This window comes from Pelobates fuscus, chromosome 9 (assembly GCF_036172605.1).
Source record: "Pelobates fuscus isolate aPelFus1 chromosome 9, aPelFus1.pri, whole genome shotgun sequence".
In the NCBI taxonomy this organism is placed as follows: domain Eukaryota; kingdom Metazoa; phylum Chordata; class Amphibia; order Anura; family Pelobatidae; genus Pelobates; species Pelobates fuscus.
In genome coordinates this window covers 161,523,733-161,541,838 of record NC_086325.1, presented here as the reverse complement: position 1 = coordinate 161,541,838, position 18,106 = coordinate 161,523,733, and the positions used below count along the sequence as shown (strand labels likewise).

General features: G+C 47.6%; 1 protein-coding gene across 1 annotated transcript; it reads left to right on the top strand.

The window, feature by feature from the left end:
- Positions 1–1,036: 1,036 nt before the first annotated feature.
- On the top strand, positions 1,037–16,755 carry SURF4 (surfeit 4). Its single transcript, XM_063432908.1, has 6 exons — positions 1,037–1,209; positions 11,628–11,814; positions 12,439–12,515; positions 14,015–14,058; positions 14,907–15,093; positions 16,146–16,755. The coding sequence occupies exons 1-6, from the start codon at positions 1,159–1,161 to the stop codon at positions 16,410–16,412; spliced, it is 813 nt and encodes a 270-aa protein (XP_063288978.1). The 5' UTR covers positions 1,037–1,158; the 3' UTR covers positions 16,413–16,755.
- Positions 16,756–18,106: the final 1,351 nt, after the last annotated feature.

The window sequence follows — 18,106 nt, the reverse complement described above, 5'->3', positions numbered from 1 at the left end:
CTCTTCCACCATTAGCCAGCCTCTCCCACCATTAGCCAGCCTCTCCCACCATTAGCCAGCCTCTCCTAGCACTAGCCAGAATCTTCCACCATTAGCCAGTCTCCCTAGCACTAGCCAGCCTCTTCCACCATTAGCCAGTCTCCCTAGCACTAGCCAGCCTCTTCCACCATTAGCCAGTCTCCCTAGCACTAGCCAGAATCTTCCACCATTAGCCAGCCTCTCCTAACACTAGCCAGAATATTCCACCATTAGCCAGCCTCTCCTATCACTAGCCAGAATCTTCAACCATTAGCCAGCCTCTCCTAACACTAGCCAGAATCTTCCACCATTAGCCAGCCTCTCCTAACACTAGCCAGAATCTTCCACCATTAGCCAGCCTCTCCTAACACTAGCCAGAATCTTCCACCATTAGCCAACCTCTCCCACCATTAGCCAGCCTCTCCTAACACTAGCCAGCCTCTCCTAACACTAGCCAGCCTCTCCCACCATTAGCCAGTCTCCCTAGCACTAGCCAGCCTCTCCTAACACTAGCCAGAATCTTCAACCATTAGCCAGCCTCTCCTAACACTAGCCAGAATCTTCCACCATTAGCCAGCCTCTCCTAACACTAGCCAGAATCTTCCACCATTAGCCAGCCTCTCCTAACACTAGCCAGAATCTTCCACCATTAGCCAACCTCTCCCACCATTAGCCAGCCTCTCCTAACACTAGCCAGCCTCTCCTAACACTAGCCAGCCTCTCCTAACACTAGCCAGCCTCTCCCACCATTAGCCAGTCTCTCCTAACACTTGCCAGCCTCTCCCACCATTAGTCAGTCTCCCTCCTCTCTGTATATCTGTCTGTCCCGCCCCCTTCCCTCTCGCCTCGCCCACTTTTAAGGCTCTCCACGCTGACTGTCTGACTCTCCCCGCCCACTTAGTTGCTCTCCCCGCCCCGTGTCTGATTTTCAGTCTGTCTCTCCACGCCCCGGCCTGATATCCCCGCCCCCTGCCTGGATATCCCCGCCCCCCGTGTTGTCTGTCCCCGCCCCCTGTCGGTGTCGGCCCCTTTAACTCTCGGCCTACGTGGCAGGCCAGGCAGTGAGCAGCGCTCTCCGGGGAGGGGCCCACACTCAGCCCGACGGAGGAGGGGAGAGCCGGCAGCAGCATCACCCGCAGCATGGGCACCAACAGCGACCTCATGGGCACCGCCGAGGACTTCGCGGACCAGGTGAGAACCCGGGGGCCACAGCCAGAGACAGACAGTGTAACCAGGGGCCACAGACAGTGCAGCCAGAGACAGACAGTGCAACCAGGGGCCACAGCCAGAGACAGACAGTGCAACCAGGGGCCACAGCCAGAGACAGACAGTGCAACCAGGGGCCACAGCCAGAGACAGACAGTGCAACCAGGGGCCACAGCCAGAGACAGACAGTGCAACCAGGGGCCACAGCCAGAGACAGACAGTGCAACCAGGGGCCACAGCCAGAGACAGACAGTGCAACCAGGGGCCACAGCCAGAGACAGACAGTGCAACCAGGGGCCACAGCCAGAGGCAGACAGTGCAACCAGGGGCCACAGCCAGAGACAGACAGTGCAACCAGGGGCCACAGCCAGAGGCAGGCAGTGCAACCAGGGGCCACAGCCAGAGGCAGGCAGTGCAACCAGGGGCCACAGCCAGAGGCAGGCAGTGCAACCAGGGGCCACAGCCAGAGGCAGGCAGTGCAACCAGGGGCCACAGCCAGAGGCAGGCAGTGCAACCAGGGGCCACAGCCAGAGGCAGGCAGTGCAACCAGGGGCCACAGCCAGAGGCAGGCAGTGCAACCAGGGGCCACAGCCAGAGGCAGGCAGTGCAACCAGGGGCCACAGCCAGAGGCAGGCAGTGCAACCAGGGGCCACAGCCAGAGGCAGGCAGTGCAACCAGGGGCCACAGCCAGAGGCAGGCAGTGCAACCAGGGGCCACAGCCAGAGGCAGGCAGTGCAACCAGGGGCCACAGCCAGAGGCAGGCAGTGCAACCAGGGGCCACAGCCAGAGGCAGGCAGTGCAACCAGGGGCCACAGCCAGAGGCAGGCAGTGCAACCAGGGGCCACAGCCAGAGGCAGGCAGTGCAACCAGGGGCCACAGCCAGAGGCAGGCAGTGCAACCAGGGGCCACAGCCAGAGGCAGGCAGTGCAACCAGGGGCCACAGCCAGAGGCAGGCAGTGCAACCAGGGGCCACAGCCAGAGGCAGGCAGTGCAACCAGGGGCCACAGCCAGAGGCAGGCAGTGCAACCAGGGGCCACAGCCAGAGGCAGGCAGTGCAACCAGGGGCCACAGCCAGAGGCAGGCAGTGCAACCAGGGGCCACAGCCAGAGGCAGGCAGTGCAACCAGGGGCCACAGCCAGAGGCAGGCAGTGCAACCAGGGGCCACAGCCAGAGGCAGGCAGTGCAACCAGGGGCCACAGCCAGAGGCAGGCAGTGCAACCAGGGGCCACAGCCAGAGGCAGGCAGTGCAACCAGGGGCCACAGCCAGAGGCAGGCAGTGCAACCAGGGGCCACAGCCAGAGGCAGGCAGTGCAACCAGGGGCCACAGCCAGAGGCAGGCAGTGCAACCAGGGGCCACAGCCAGAGGCAGGCAGTGCAACCAGGGGCCACAGCCAGAGGCAGGCAGTGCAACCAGGGGCCACAGCCAGAGGCAGGCAGTGCAACCAGGGGCCACAGCCAGAGGCAGGCAGTGCAACCAGGGGCCACAGCCAGAGGCAGGCAGTGCAACCAGGGGCCACAGCCAGAGGCAGGCAGTGCAACCAGGGGCCACAGCCAGAGGCAGGCAGTGCAACCAGGGGCCACAGCCAGAGGCAGGCAGTGCAACCAGGGGCCACAGCCAGAGGCAGGCAGTGCAACCAGGGGCCACAGCCAGAGGCAGGCAGTGCAACCAGGGGCCACAGCCAGAGGCAGGCAGTGCAACCAGGGGCCACAGCCAGAGGCAGGCAGTGCAACCAGGGGCCACAGCCAGAGGCAGGCAGTGCAACCAGGGGCCACAGCCAGAGGCAGGCAGTGCAACCAGGGGCCACAGCCAGAGGCAGGCAGTGCAACCAGGGGCCACAGCCAGAGGCAGGCAGTGCAACCAGGGGCCACAGCCAGAGGCAGGCAGTGCAACCAGGGGCCACAGCCAGCATAACCAGGGGCCACAGCCACATACAGTCAGTGTGCCCAGGGGCCACAGACAGACAGTGTGCCCAGGGACCAGCCATCCATGACATTCTCCACAGACAGCACTGTACCCAGGGACCAGCCATAGACAGACCGTGTCCCCAGGGGCCACAACCATGGCATCATACTCAGCACTGTACCCAGGGACCCAGTCATGGCACCATAGAGAGCACTGTACACAGGGACCCAGTCATGGCACTATACTCTGCACTGTACCTTGCCATGGCACCACAGACAGCACTGTACCCAGCCATGGCACCATACTCTGCAGTGTACCCAGGGACCCAGCCATGGCACCACATACAGCACTGTGCCTAGCCATGGCACCATAGAGAGCACTGTACCCAGGGACCCAGTCATGGCACCACAGACATACATTGTATACCCAGGTGGCATGGTGGAACTGAATCCCCATTTTTGTGTGTGCGCTGTTAATTCATCTGTATTTTGTATCAATTTTTTTTGTCTCTAAGGCAGCACCACTGCTGAGAAATGCATGCTCAGGGTTTGCCCCACATCCCCCCCCATCCTTTTTCCCTCTCTTGTTTCATGTACCAGACCATGGCACCCTCCATAGGATGACATTGTCCCCGGCTATGACACCACAGGAAGACACTTTACCCAGCCAAGGCTCCCGCCATAGGCAGAGACTCATACCTCCCAAGTGTCCCTATTTAGGAGGAACAGTTCCTATTTTGGGCCCAAGTCCCTCTTTCTATCCCAATGTCCCTCCCTTTTAGGCGATCCATATTGTTGGTGTGTCTGGGTGTATAATAGAGCTCCAAAGAAAAAAAAACTCCCAGTAATGTGTCTTTAAACTACAAGAAATGTGTTTAGAAATCAGTTGTGTAAATAAGATACATTGTTCTTGTTATAAATTACTTTTTAGTTGTATAAATTAAGTCATAACCCTGCCCCTGGCCACACCTCCACTCACACCCTTAAAATTAAAGTGTCTCTTTTTGTCCATTTGAAATGTCGGGAGATATGAACACTGTACCCAGCCATGGCTACCTCCACAGACCGGTTACCCATGGCTGTCTCCTTTGCCTGGCGCAGGCTACTCGCATCCAGCCAGTACTCCTGCACTTATCTATTCCTTGCTGAACCTGGGCACGGCCCACCAGCCTGACACTGTATCAACCCTGGGCAAGACCCCCAAGTCTCACACTCTGTACTTAGATATCTGAAGCCCAGGCCTGATCTTCTCACATGGGCCTGGTGTACTCTTTCCAATTTGTACCCAAATCTATAATATGAGATTTGCACTGATCTGGGCACCACGAGACATTACATAAAGGGCCATTCTTCAAGGAGTGGCACAGTGAAACCTGGCGCAGGGGCCGGCTCTGTATTAAGCTGGGCACGGTGATACATGGCGCGGGGGGCGGTTCTGTATAAAGCAGGACACGGTTATACCTGGCGCGGGGGCCAATTCTGTCTCAAGCTGGGCACGGTGATACCTGGAGCAGGGTCCGGCTCTGTATCAAGCTGAGCACAGTGATACATGGAGCAGGGGCCGGCTCTGTATCAAGCTGGGCATCGTGATTCATGGTGGAGGGCAGGCTCTGTATAAAGCTGGGCACGGTGATGCATGGCGGGGGGCAAGCTCTGTATAAAGCTGGGCACGGTGATGCATGGTGCGGGGGCAGGCTCAGTAGAACACTGGGCACGGTGGCAGGTTCTGTATAAAGCTGGGCACGGTGACTCATGGCGTGGAGGCAGGCTCGGTATAAAGCTGGGCACGGTGATACCTGACTGTCTAACTGGAACCTGGCCTATGGGTCTGCTCTGAATATAAAACTGTATGATGAGGTGCCAACTGTACCTGCCTGGGCATATCCTCCATACCTGCTCCATTCTAGGTCAACAATATGAAATATCCCGCAAATGCCTGCCTCCTCATAGGCTACCTGCGGTGGTGGCTGCCTCTTCGTAGCCTACCTGCGGTGGTGGTTGCCTCTTCGTGGCCTACCTGCGGTGGTGGCTGCCTCTTCGTGGCCTACCTGCGGTGGTGGCTGCCTCTTCGTGGCCTACCTGCGCTGGTGGCTTCCTCCTCGTGGCCTACCTGCGCTGGTGGCTTCCTCCTCGTGGCCTACCTGCGCTGGTGGCTGCCTCCTCGTGGCCTACCTGCGCTGGTGGCTGCCTCCTCGTGGCCTACCTGCGCTGGTGGCTGCCTCCTCGTGGCCTACCTGCGCTGGTGGCTGCCTCCTCGTGGCCTACCTGCGCTGGTGGCTGCCTCCTCGTAGCCTACCTGCGCTGGTGGCTGCCTCCTCGTAGCCTACCTGCGCTGGTGGCTGCCTCCTCGTAGCCTACCTGCGCTGGTGGCTGCCTCCTCGTAGCCTACCTGCGCTGGTGGCTGCCTCCTCGTAGCCTACCTGCGCTGGTGGCTGCCTCCTCGTAGCCTACCTGTGGTAATACCGGTCTCATGAGCCCGTATCCTGATCCTTGATCGTAAAACAGAGATGCCTATTCGTCATGATAAAAGCTGCAAGACCTGCGCACTTTGACCAAATATACACCACTGAATATATTTTAAGATGTAACTTCTAATCAGGGCTTGTTTGTACGTGTCAAATGTGAGGGGTTTAATTCTGGGTTGTTACAACTGCTTTATTTTTATTCCTTTTTTTTTTTTTTTTTTTTTAACATTCTGCTCTGTCAGCATTACATAAATTGTGGGTAGATGGCTAATTATGCGTTTAGCAGCTCTCCAGTTTTCTGTACGTCATCACAGCAGGGGCTGCCACCAATTGCGAGTGAATGACACAGCAGATCCTATCTGAAATTATTCCAAGTAATTAGACGTCCGGATGTCTTAAATGCCAGTTTGCCTTGTGGGGAAAACACAAGAATTGTCTATACTTTTTATTTTTTTTAATTTATATATTTTTTTAAATCATGCTCCTGGTAAGTTCTAATGGGAGTTTCTTAACTCCCCCGTGTCCTGTATCGAAATCTGGCGCAAGGTCATAATTGTGTTACAATTCTTTTTTAAAATTCTCTCCCGGGGGGGGGGGGGCGCAGAGCCTGGCAGCCATCCTGAACGGACGCGATCTCAGCCAGCTCCCTCAAGCACGAAACAATCTGCCATCAATCCCCCTCTTCAAGCCCCATCCAATCCAAAAACCTGACTCATGTAACACAGCACAGCATACTGCACCGACCGATACCGTTTTTCCAGACCGCCAAACAACCCAGGCAACGGCGCACCTAAACCTTGGGGCCTACCTCGGCGGAAGCTACCCGGAGCACTCCCTCTATAACCAAGGCTCTGATACACTCACCATGGGCCGTCGCTCACAAAAGCAAACAGCCGGCACCAGCTTGCAGGTCAGAGACATAGGGGAAATGCTGCTCCGACCCGGGCAAGCAGTATCGTCAAACACCACACACCCGCCCAGCAATAGCCCGACCCCAAAAACGGCGCGAGGCGAGCCAATAACCACAACAGCCCCACCGGCGGAACAAGCATGACAACCTGAACCCCAGGACGACTCAGCCCCCACCACTAAAGGGGACCTAAAGGCTCTACTTCACAACATACAGAAACTGCTGGCAGCAGACGTTGCACTAGTAAGAGCTGACATCCAACATGTTGCAGAAAGGGTCAGTCACAGAGGACGATATTAACAGCGTCCAAGACACGGTAGGCACCCTTCAAACCTCAATCCAACAACTCCAGACAGAACAGCATGTTTTAGCTGCCCAGATAATGTCACTGGAGGACAGACTGCGCCGGACACACATTAAGATCCGGGGGTCCCTGCCACAGTCCTAACAGAGGAGCTACCACGTTACACACAACGCCTGCTCTCTACCATACTGCCACAGGCCACCGCAAGGAAAATTGTCCTGGATGGCATTTACAGAGTGACGAGCGCAGTTCGAATCTCGCCCAACACACCTAGAGATGTCATTCTGCGCTGCATAACAGTCTACGATAAAATACAAATAATGACTGCACTAAAAGGAAAAACGCCACTGGACTTCGAAGGTGCCCAGCTACTGTTCTTTCAGGACATTACAAGAGCCACACTACTAAGGCACCAAACATTTGGACCAATCACTACAACACTCCGCAAAGCTGCAATTGCATACAGGTGGGGGAACACAGGTTCACTGCTGGTTCACCATCAAGGGACTACACACACCCTCACGTCACCGGCTGGAGCACCAGCGTTCCTGCACGCATTGGGAATACAACCCCCACGAACACACGCAACATCAACAGGACACCCAGAGAACGGGGACCCAGAAGAAGGAACCTTTCTCGCTACGCCGGCACGGGACCAGCAGACCATAAACACCCGAACGCACCCACAGGCTCACATAAGCCATTACCAACATAAACACTGCAATCAATAGGGCCGCATATGTTTTCATATACTTAATATTTTTTTTGTTATATTGAATCTCTCCTTTTATAAATGTTTTTATGTGTTCTGTATGTTCTCTAGCGCAAGCACTGCGCAGACTTCGCCGGGGACCTACTCACACAACAGGGGCAAACAGACCCCCCCACGACCAACACTGGGAAGGAGGCTATCACAACCTAGCGCCCCCCACCCCCCCCATTGCCACCCCAGGGGTTAGGGGTTTTAGTTGGGAGCCACAACGTGTACTGCGCACATAGGAGTAACACACACACCTCGCATTCCATTGCGCTCGAACGCTCCAAGAACTCCATGACGGTGCACATATAGGCTTCCAAAAGCATCCACCTCATCTAACCTGACGCACACATAGTTCTGCTCACACGCACAGCGTAACAACATAAATGGAACTAACTAACTAACTAGCATTCTCACACTCAAACACTTGGACACCCAGAGGGTAAACACAAAATCCTTGGAGTATCCCAGGGGTAAACACAAAAACCACCAAGCTTGCTACCAACACACCCACCCCGGGTTTGTCACCACACCTGCTTTTGATCTTTAAAATTACTGTTTTCGCCACACATTGGCTGTTAAAATATTTGTAGAACAAAATGTTGTATTCTTGTGCTAATATTTTATGCCGATATGCCTAACAAAAATAAAGAATTAAAAAAAAAATAATAATAATAATAATAATTCTCTCCCAGAACTAACTTAGTGATAGTTCATGAGAAACCACTAAAATTATAAACTTCAGTGATCTGAAGTGGTCATGGTGCCTCACACTAAATGTGCAGGTCGCTTTGAACCTCTCCATATACAGAGATTGACCTCTTGGCTATCCGAGGTGTAACTCCACCTCCTAGCAGTGTCCTTAGCTAGCCTAGAACAAAGGTCCACACTGGCTAGTCAGTTCTGTGCAAAATTGGCTTCTGATGCCAGCATGCTGGCGCTGGACAGCCAGTGGTGGCATAGCTGCCCTCAGACTGACCTCCCTCCAGCGAGGGGGAGTGATATAGATGGGAGCACATCTAATTGGCAATCCTTATTCATAGCAAACTTCTATTTAAAAATCCTACTTTTTAGTCTACAATTTGAGGCTGGGAGGCAGTGCACAGCTTTCTCAATGAATTGCCGTTTAATAGCCTAAAGTGGCTAAGCTGTTACTGTAGCTGTGATTTTCTCCAAGTGTGCTATATTTGCCTAAATATTGCTGTTTTGGATTTCAGTTTACTAAAATGTTGCGTTTAGTGTTTCTATATAAAACATCAATCTCCATTGTACAACGCTGCAGAATATGTTGGCTTCATTTATCGATTTTTATATAGCCTCTGTTTAACAACAAAAAAAGCATAAACCAGCCATTAAACCGTTAACATTCACCACTAAATATTTATCTTTTATCTCTGCTGACGCTTGGCAGATGTTCCATATCTCAGGTTTCTTAGAAACGGGACTGACTCAGTCACTTAATGTCACACTGTTCATGCTAATGAAATTATTATATGTCATTTCCCCCCCCCCCACCCCCTCTAGTAAAACAAAGTTGTCTTCAGACCTACTAACAAGTAGATTGTCTAGAAAGCATTTCAACCTAATCACTCCTTCACCTTTTATATGCGTGATTTATATTGCACCAACCTATGCTGCTGCGCTGCACAAATAATGTGACTTATTCCTGTTGAATATTTAGCGGGATCTAAGTCGGTTATCTTGCCTGTATTTGTTTACCATCTATTTACAATGTAACCTGTGACTTTCCTGTTTGAATGCTAAATCCCATAATCCCCTTCGTTCCCCTCTCTCCTCTCTTTCTCCCCCCCACACCCATTAGGTGTCATTTTCCAGCACAGCTGGTGATCCCTGGGCTTGTTTGTCGTCGTCCCCCCTCCCACTAAAGAAATGTGACCCCTTTTACAAACCCTTTCAGAGGTTTCAGCTTTTGTGTTTAGGGACACAAGCCATAACCCAGGCTAAAGGCCTTTACAAAGCACGCTGCACCATTTCTGTAGCACCCCTCCCGCAAACCTAACTTAACCCTTGTTTTTTTTTCCCCCCTTCTTTCTTAGGTTTCAGCGGTTAGTTTTACCCACTCTCTGTACACATATCGTCTTATGCCCAGGGTTCAAGAGTGCTGAGTATACTGCCTGTGCAGGGGCCTGCTGCATGCCAACGCCTATGTTTCACTGTGTGTGTACTGCACTCCCCCCTGTATAGCACCCTACAAGCGTCTTGTGTTACAGATAGAAATAGCCTGAGAAATGCCCTGCCTGGGACCTCCAGCAGCAGCCAAATGTCTAACATGCTGTGGGACATTCGCAGCGTGGGACAGAACACTATTTAGATTTGTTTGTAGATTTTCATTACTCCAGTTTACATTTTTAAATTGACGAGTCCGTTAATGGTTCTTGCAGGTGTGGTCACTAAGTTCTGCAGTGTTTTCTCTTATTTTTATAACCCGATTCCCAAGACCCTCGCTAGATCTCCACTGCCATTCATATTTTTATATATATATATATATATATATATATATATATATATATATATATATATATATATATGTGTGTGTGTGTTTTTTTTTGTTTTGTTTTTTAAGTCTTTCATTATTGAAGAAGTAGTAGCCCTTGGTGTGCACGGCACTGATTGGCTATGGTATGCACCAATAACATAACAAGCTGTGAGTCCGCATGGCATGTACAATGGAGTGAATCTTCACTGGTAAATGTCTTTTATTTATTAATTTATTTTTTAGGGAAAATTTCTATTTTTTGCTCAGATTAATCCCCTTCGTAACATGTGACCAGTCTAAAAAAAAAAAAAAAGAAGCTTGGTGTAATGGGAGTGATTCCAGTGACTTTGTCATTATGGGGTTAAAAAGCAAAAGTGTCGATAAACTATTGTGTCCCTTTTAATAGGGAATGTCAAGTTTCAGGTAAAAGTATGTTTGATTTCAGGCCATGCAATCAGCCGTTGCATGTTTGTAATTCTTTAACCTTGTACTGTGCAGTATTTATCTTGTCTTGCTGTTAAAGGTCAGATCTGTTCATTGAGTGCATAACAAGCAAATATTAGAAATGTATTCCTTTTGGCAACATATATTATTTATATATATATATATATATATATATATATATATATATATATATATATATATATATATATATATATATATATATATATATATATATTTTATTTATTTTTAACCACTTTTAATCTTGTTCATGAACACGGCAAATTTTAAGAGGGAACAGCCCCGGGGTATTTACTGTCTGAGCCACTGATAGGAGGGAGTCCTCTATCTGATGTGACCCTTTAATGTACTGTACAGAATTAGGGAAGTGGAAGCAGACCGCGTCCCTTTTTATAGGCAGACTGTGAACCAGTTCCTGGTGGGAGTTTAGCCCCTGCGCCAGGACCCCATACTGCATAAAAATGGAAAGTGGAGGAGCCCCCGTATTCTTAGATTTAATTGGGGTTAGGAGTTTATTTCCTAAACCATGCATATAACTAGTAAGCTCACCCTAAGCAAGTACAGTATTGTCTAACTATTGTTGGACTAGAAGTCCCAGAATCCTCGGCTTGCTTTTGTATTGTAGATAATTCTGGATATTGTAGTCCAGCAGCAGACGGTGGGTTGTAGTTTGGTCACACCTACCCTAAACCGTACACCTCCTTTATATCGTGCATCTCAAGTTTGATAAATATTAGATTAACCCATACTTGATCATTTCTATAGTGAGACTAGACCTCTTATGGCATTGGCTAATAAAGTTTTTTTTTGTTTAAAATTAGTGCAGTAATCCCTCTGTTTTGTGTGTGTTGCTGACACCAGGAAGACTTTTTTTTTAAAACTTTTTGTATTTTTTAATAAAGTTGCAGTTTGAAAAAAACAGGTCCCCCCTAACTGTAAAGCCTCAGCCCCCCCACCCCCCCTTCAAAGGATGTTTCCAGATGAGCATGTCCCAGCAGCAAGGTGTCTCTGCATGCATCACTTTTTGTGAGAGTCTGTATGTTTGCTCTGGTACATTTCCTCCGATTGTCATGAGTTTTAACCTGTTTTGTTTTTTCCCTCACCAGTTCCTGCGCGTTACAAAGCAGTATCTCCCGCACGTTGCTCGCCTCTGTCTTATCAGCACCTTCTTGGAAGATGGCATCCGAATGTGGTTTCAGTGGAGCGAGCAGAGAGACTACATTGAGGCTACGTGGAACTGCGGCTACGTGTTGGCGTCCATCTTCGTCCTCATCAACCTTCTCGGACAACTAGGTTAGACTTTCTGTGATTCTTACCCTCAATCCTTTTCTGACATTTCAGTTTGCAGGTTGGAAGGTTCTATCTATTGTAAAATAAAAACTTGATTTTAAAAATGGTGCATGTGGCATGCCACATATCCTAGCAGTTGGGTGCATGCTGGGATTTCTGGGATATTACTTCACCACTGTGCTTGCTCATTGATGGGTTTTGTGGGTTGTCTGCAAGCCTGCCCATACTTCTTCCAGGCTCTATCGTATCTTTCTTGTTGGGAGTCATCACGTCTAGCTCCATTTGTGGAAACCCATGAATGTAGCTCTCTTGCCAGTTAATGGTAGCTTGCAATGTCCCTTTTGTAACTACTAAATAAAATGAAAATTCAAAAATACATTAACAAAAGTAAAAGGTGTCTTTGAATAAACTCATGCGTGTACTTGGCAGCAATAGTGAACCTGGTCAATGAGTATACAGATTCTGTGTTGAGGCCTGTGCTTCCTCCAACTGGTAATGCTGTTATCTTTCTGGCTATGGTTCTTTGAAGAGCTTATTAATTGTCTCTCGTCATTTAAATTTTTTTGAAAAAAAATTTTTGGAACAATAAATAACACTGTTTTGTTTGCGATGTGTTGTGTGTTGCAGGTGGCTGTATTCTGGTCCTCAGTAGGAATTTTGTACAATATGCTTGTTTCGGGTTGTTTGGGATTATTGCCATGCAGGTAAGTACACAGAATTTGGTAAATATGTGTATTCACCTAATCCTTGTTTAATTCCTGTTAATTAAATTGTGTAGTTTGTGTTAAAACAAAACTGTTTATGTTTTGACTATCTCATTGGTTATGTAACCCTGAAGCCATTTAAATTTTACAAGGCTACTTAAAATCGCCTATCTCAGCCATATCGTGTTAAGCCAAGCCCACCCCACTACCTGAACTAATTTTAACATGGGAGGCAAATTTAAAAAAAAGTGTATTTAATTAATTAATCTGTTGTAAGAGCATTTGTGACTATATCTAAATCTCGAGTGCCTGGGTGCTGAAACCCACGTTCAAAATTCACAAAACCAAAATTAGGGTGAAGTCGGCTGGTATTTTTTAATGAGAATCAAAAATCCATATTAACTGTGTACAAATTCAATATTTCAACCCGTTTTGATCTTTTTCAAGATCAACCTGTCCAATCTAGATCAGAGGTCAGGAACTTAAAACAGACGGATGGTGTTATACCTCTACAGCTAATCGCTATTTCAGCTGCTGTTTTTAAAATGATGACGATCAGTTCTACGTGTAACTCCTGCTTGTCTCCGGCAGACCGGGTCATTTATGTTGTGGTTCTGCCAGAAACTAGGTGATCCGTGCGTTGTACCGCATTCATTACATGGCGGCTTGTATTTTTGGTTTGGGGTTTTATTAAAAAAAAATTATGTTTGAAATTGCAAGGATCAGTAAAACAGTGATACATTTTCAGTATGTTCCTCGGGAAACCTTTGTACACCGAATTAATGAGAAATTATTAATTTTTTTTTTTTTGCTTGGGTCATCTGTCAGCGTCTGGTGAATTTGCAGAAGGGCTCCCCCCCGCTCACATGCTTGGCTCATGCACATCTTTAATTTATTCTTCATTCTCTAACAATGTTATTGTTAAATACATTTTAATACTAATGGCGCAACTAAAACAAAGAACTCCAAAATTCACAGATCAGCACTGATTATAAAATGTCTCATATCTCTATAACCGGCTACCTACCCTGCATTACACTATCCCTAACATTAAACCTTGCATGAACGTTATACCCAACTCCCTCTGATTCCTTCTGCTAATTTCAGTACTGATGTCAGCAGAAGGATTTTCTAGCTAAAACAGTTGAGTGGTCTGTGACTGCCATCTAGTGGCTGTTTTTTACCATGACGGGGAGGTTTCTTTCTCATGTTCATGTTGGCTTGGTATCCTAGAGCATACATCCCAACCCAGTCCTCAAGTACCCCCTACCAGTCCAGGATTTAGGGATCGCCCAGTTGTGTCTTTGTTTTTATAAAGGGCGATGGGAGGGGGGAGAGAAACACTTGAAACACAACAGGGTAGTCCTGGATTGGTAGGGGGCACTTGAGGTCTGGGTTGGGAACACCTGTCTTAGAGGATAAAGTGATGCATGGGAGCTTTGTGAATTCGTGTTCTAAATAACTGTATTGACTAATATTTCGCGTGTTTTATTTTGCAGACTATCGCATACAGCATCTTGTGGGACTTGAAATTTCTAATGAGGTAAGTGTAATATATGTGAGCTCGGATTGGTTCTGGCTCAAAATTTAAAGCCGCAATGTCGGCGTCTGGTGAATTTGCAGAAAGGCTTCTCCCCGGTGACATTGCTGCTGGGGGGGTGGGAGGGGGGCAGATAAAGGTGATCTTATCCTGTCCCTTGTCGCCTCTTCTTCGGAAAGAGCCAATTCCCTGCAGTCATTATTGGTGATGGCTGGAGGGGATTGACACTTCTAGATGGCGGTAGCTCCGCCAAGCGTCAAGGAGTGTTAGCCGGGAGAATAGATACTGAGACAAAGCAGTTTTAATGAAAGTAGTTTCTACATTGTCTCAGTATATCTCTTGACTGGGTTTGAATTTCATTGAAACTCCACCACAGTGAGTATTTCCTTAAGACTTTATATTTATGAAATACTAATTTTTCGGGGGGGGGGGGTTACAGTACAATTTAAAGTGTATCTGTTAATGGGATATTAAATACTTTTCAGTTGAGTATCACCCCCACCCCCTGCCAAATATAACCATAATTTATTTAAAAAATGTAAAAGTAAATGGCTACATAATTAATTACTATGTAATAGATTTCAGTAATAAAGTGTGTGTGTGTGTGTGTGTGTGTGTGTGTGGGGGGGGGGGGAGGAGAATGTTTGTTTATTTGCAAGGGGTTAATTGTGCCAGTTTGAGTTGAATGGCAAAACCCTGATCTTGGTTAAGGGAATGTAGCTGTCCAGGCTCCTATTTGTTGCCTGTGGGCTAGGGACATTTGTGGTCATCGTCTAACCTCCATACGTTTCCAGGGTCTGTACACTTACAAGTTTGATGTGAGCTAATTTTCTCTGCTGTTCTGTATCTAGGAACCTGGCACTTGGAGGAGGTCTCCTGCTGCTTCTGGCAGAGTCTCGGTCGGAAGGAAAAAGCATGTTTGCTGGGGTTCCCACCATGGGGGAGAGCTCCCCCAAACAATACATGCAGCTTGGTGGGCGCGTGCTGCTCGTTCTCATGTTCATGACGCTCCTTCATTTCGACACCAGCTTCGTTTCAGTAAGTTCTGCTTTCTCCACCTGTCTGCTAGGATCTTCTGACACAAGTTGCTGGCTAAATCGCCGATTCCTTCCTCACGTATACTGGATCCTGTCTCCCAAATTGATGCAAGCTCTAAAAACGATTCCTATTGTGACTTATGAAAGGTTGGCAAAGGAATTGCACATTCTAAAGGGAAAATTGACCAGTAGCGGACCTGGAGCCGCTACACAACTTCAGATTTATATGTGGAGTTCCCTTATCAATTCTTTATAATATCCAGTATATTGAATAAATGAATGTTATTGGAAAAGCTTTAACAAGCATTAACAATATATATTGGCAGTCTGTAAAGTGCACTGCCACGTAAGACAAAAGGGGGGTGGCAATAAATTAACTCCTGATGTGGCAGCATATCGATATCTTGCAAACTATCAATCCATGCTTTAACTGGGTCACAGGATGCTGTTATTTTGTATTTCGGAGGACTTTATTACCTCCAGAGCTATCCAGGTTTAAAGGGACTATTCCAGCAGTAGATCAATAACTTTGTACCTACCAATAATGGTAAAAACATGCTGATTTCATATGTTTTGCCTGGTTGGTGCAAACAAAAACAAACTCCCAACCCTCCGCTCGCAGCCTAACCTACCTCTCTGCACTGCCAGTGTTTTCACATTAAATGGGATTTCACTCCTAAACCGCTGCCAGTCAACGTGCATAAACTGCTGTCTATTTTTAGAAACTGATGTTATTTTACAGGGAATTATTAACCTGTGTGAGTGTTTTTTCATTCTCCATTGAAAGCAATGAGATTGGCTGACAGGTCTCAGCCAGGTCCCGGTGTCTACTAGGCTCAGAGCCCGGTTATTCTATTGCTCACAGTGAAAGGTTTTGTTTTAATATTAAATGTGTATCTATTTATGACCATATATTTTTAAAATGTCTCTCTAGCTTCACTTCTGGTTTTAATGAAAGCACAGTAGCCTCTAGTGCTGTACCTTTGGATGTCGGATACATCCAAACCATTCTTTATCACAAGTAACTGACTATGTCCGTCTTTCACCCTTCAGATTCTGCAGAACATTGTTGGTACAGCCTTGATCATCTTGGTGGCGATTGGCTTCAAGACGAAGTTAGCTGCTCTTACCCTAGTTGTCTGGCTGTTTGCCATCAACGTCTACTTCAATGCCTTCTGGACCATTCCAGCATACAAACCCATGCACGATTTCCTAAAGTACGATTTCTTCCAGACCATGTCTGTGATTGGTGGCCTGCTCTTGGTGGTTGCCTTAGGTCCTGGTGGAGTCTCCATGGATGAGAAGAAGAAAGAGTGGTAGTTCTGTCTCCCTCAGCAACATCGCAACCTTGTAACTTGTAGAACGTCTTGGATGAAAAGCAGAATCCTGGTGAAACATCACCCCTCCTGCTCCTATGTTGCATCATCTCGAATCGGATTGCGTCTCCGGTTTTTACAATGCCATATATGTAATCCTTTTTGTAGTACTGTTCAGATTGAATTGACTGGACCTTGTCTTGACTGGTTTCCAGTGGCTGCATAAAGTGGAGGTTGCTCTGGAGATACTTCTGTTCCAATATAAAATGCAGTATGTTTGGGGCTGTAAAAGGGTTCTAGTATTTGGGGTGTTTTTGACCTTCAACATTATGCACCCCCCCCCCCCCTTTTTTTTTTTTTTCTTTTTTCTCCCAACCCCTCTGGTTTCGTATATGCTAACTTCAAACTTTCAGGGCAGGAGGACTGTACGCAATCTCTGCGAATCTCCTCAGGTCCTGAAAGTTGACTTTGTTAGATGGACCAGATAAAGATTTGTGCTGTAATAGAATGAGTGAATACAATTTTATTATTATTTTTTCCCCTACACAGCACCAAGTCCTATTATAATGGTTCTTTAGGATCCTGGTGGAATCTGGCAAATAGTTAGAACTCTGTGAGATCGAATGACTATGTCGTGTATTGCATAACCTCCACGTCAGTGGGCGTCACTGACCAATAAGCGGAGCAAAGAATTTCCTCGAGTTCAGCTTCAGATACACCCCCTAATGGTGGGAGTCATGCTGTGAATTGGGATTCTCCTGTAATATTTAAATTTTAGGCTTCTCTATAAGTTAAAGGAAACCCACTTTGCCAACGCATCGTGGACAGCGGTTTAAACAGTTGTTTTTAAAAAGTTTCTCACGTCAGACATTACAGAGAGTCTCTGTAAGATGAACCGTGTTTACATAGCGCACAGTAAGATATAAGCAGTTTTTACTCTCCCAACCAGTCTCTTCTTTTACAGTAATTAACACTTGGATCATGTTTTTGTGTTTTTTTTTTTATATAAATATGCTCACCTTACATTTTCTTTTGAAATCACAGGATAAAATAAAGTTTATGGAGAGTTTTTTTTTTTTCCCTTTCATTCAATATATTTCCCTTACCGACAGAATGACATCTATATCTAGTATTTAAAAAAAAAATAAAAAAATATTGCAATCTCTAAATCAGCATTTCCCAATTGGTGTTCCGCTGCAATTTCGGGAAACAAAATGGCTGCCGTTGATAATTGAGACGGGCGGCGAGAGAGCACTCTCCTCTGTTTAGCACCCTCACGTGCACCGCAGTGATGTCAGAGCCGGAATATGACGTCACTCAGGCCCTGGCCACACTAAGAGGCGCGCAAGGGAGTTGAGCAGGAAGATCACTGCTCCCTTGCCGCCAGCTGCTCAGCCCAGCAGTCCCACTGGGCCCCAGGGACATAGAGACTCTATGCCAGCACTCCCAAAGGTAGGGAGGCTGGGTGGAGTGAAATTAAAAATAAATAAATAGTGTGTGTCTGTTAAGGAGTTTGTATGTGTGTATGTCAGTGAGCATGCATGTGTGTTTGTCACAGAGTGTATGTCTGCATGTCACTAAGAGTGTATATGTGTTTGTATGTGTCTGTCAAAGAGTGTGTATCTGTGTGTCAAGGTTTGTGTATGCGCATGTGTGTATCTGTGTGTCAAGGTGTGTGTGTGTATATGAATGTATGTG

Bases quoted from the DNA above. Each gene is read 5' to 3' on its own strand.
- SURF4 (XM_063432908.1), top strand. From the start codon at position 1,159: ATGGGCACCAACAGCGACCTCATGGGCACCGCCGAGGACTTCGCGGAC. The intron at 1,210-11,627 runs GTGAGAACCCGG...TTCCCTCACCAG, and splicing joins CCGAGGACTTCGCGGACCAG to TTCCTGCGCGTTACAAAGCA. The intron at 14,059-14,906 runs GTAAGTGTAATA...TTCTGTATCTAG, and splicing joins GACTTGAAATTTCTAATGAG to GAACCTGGCACTTGGAGGAG.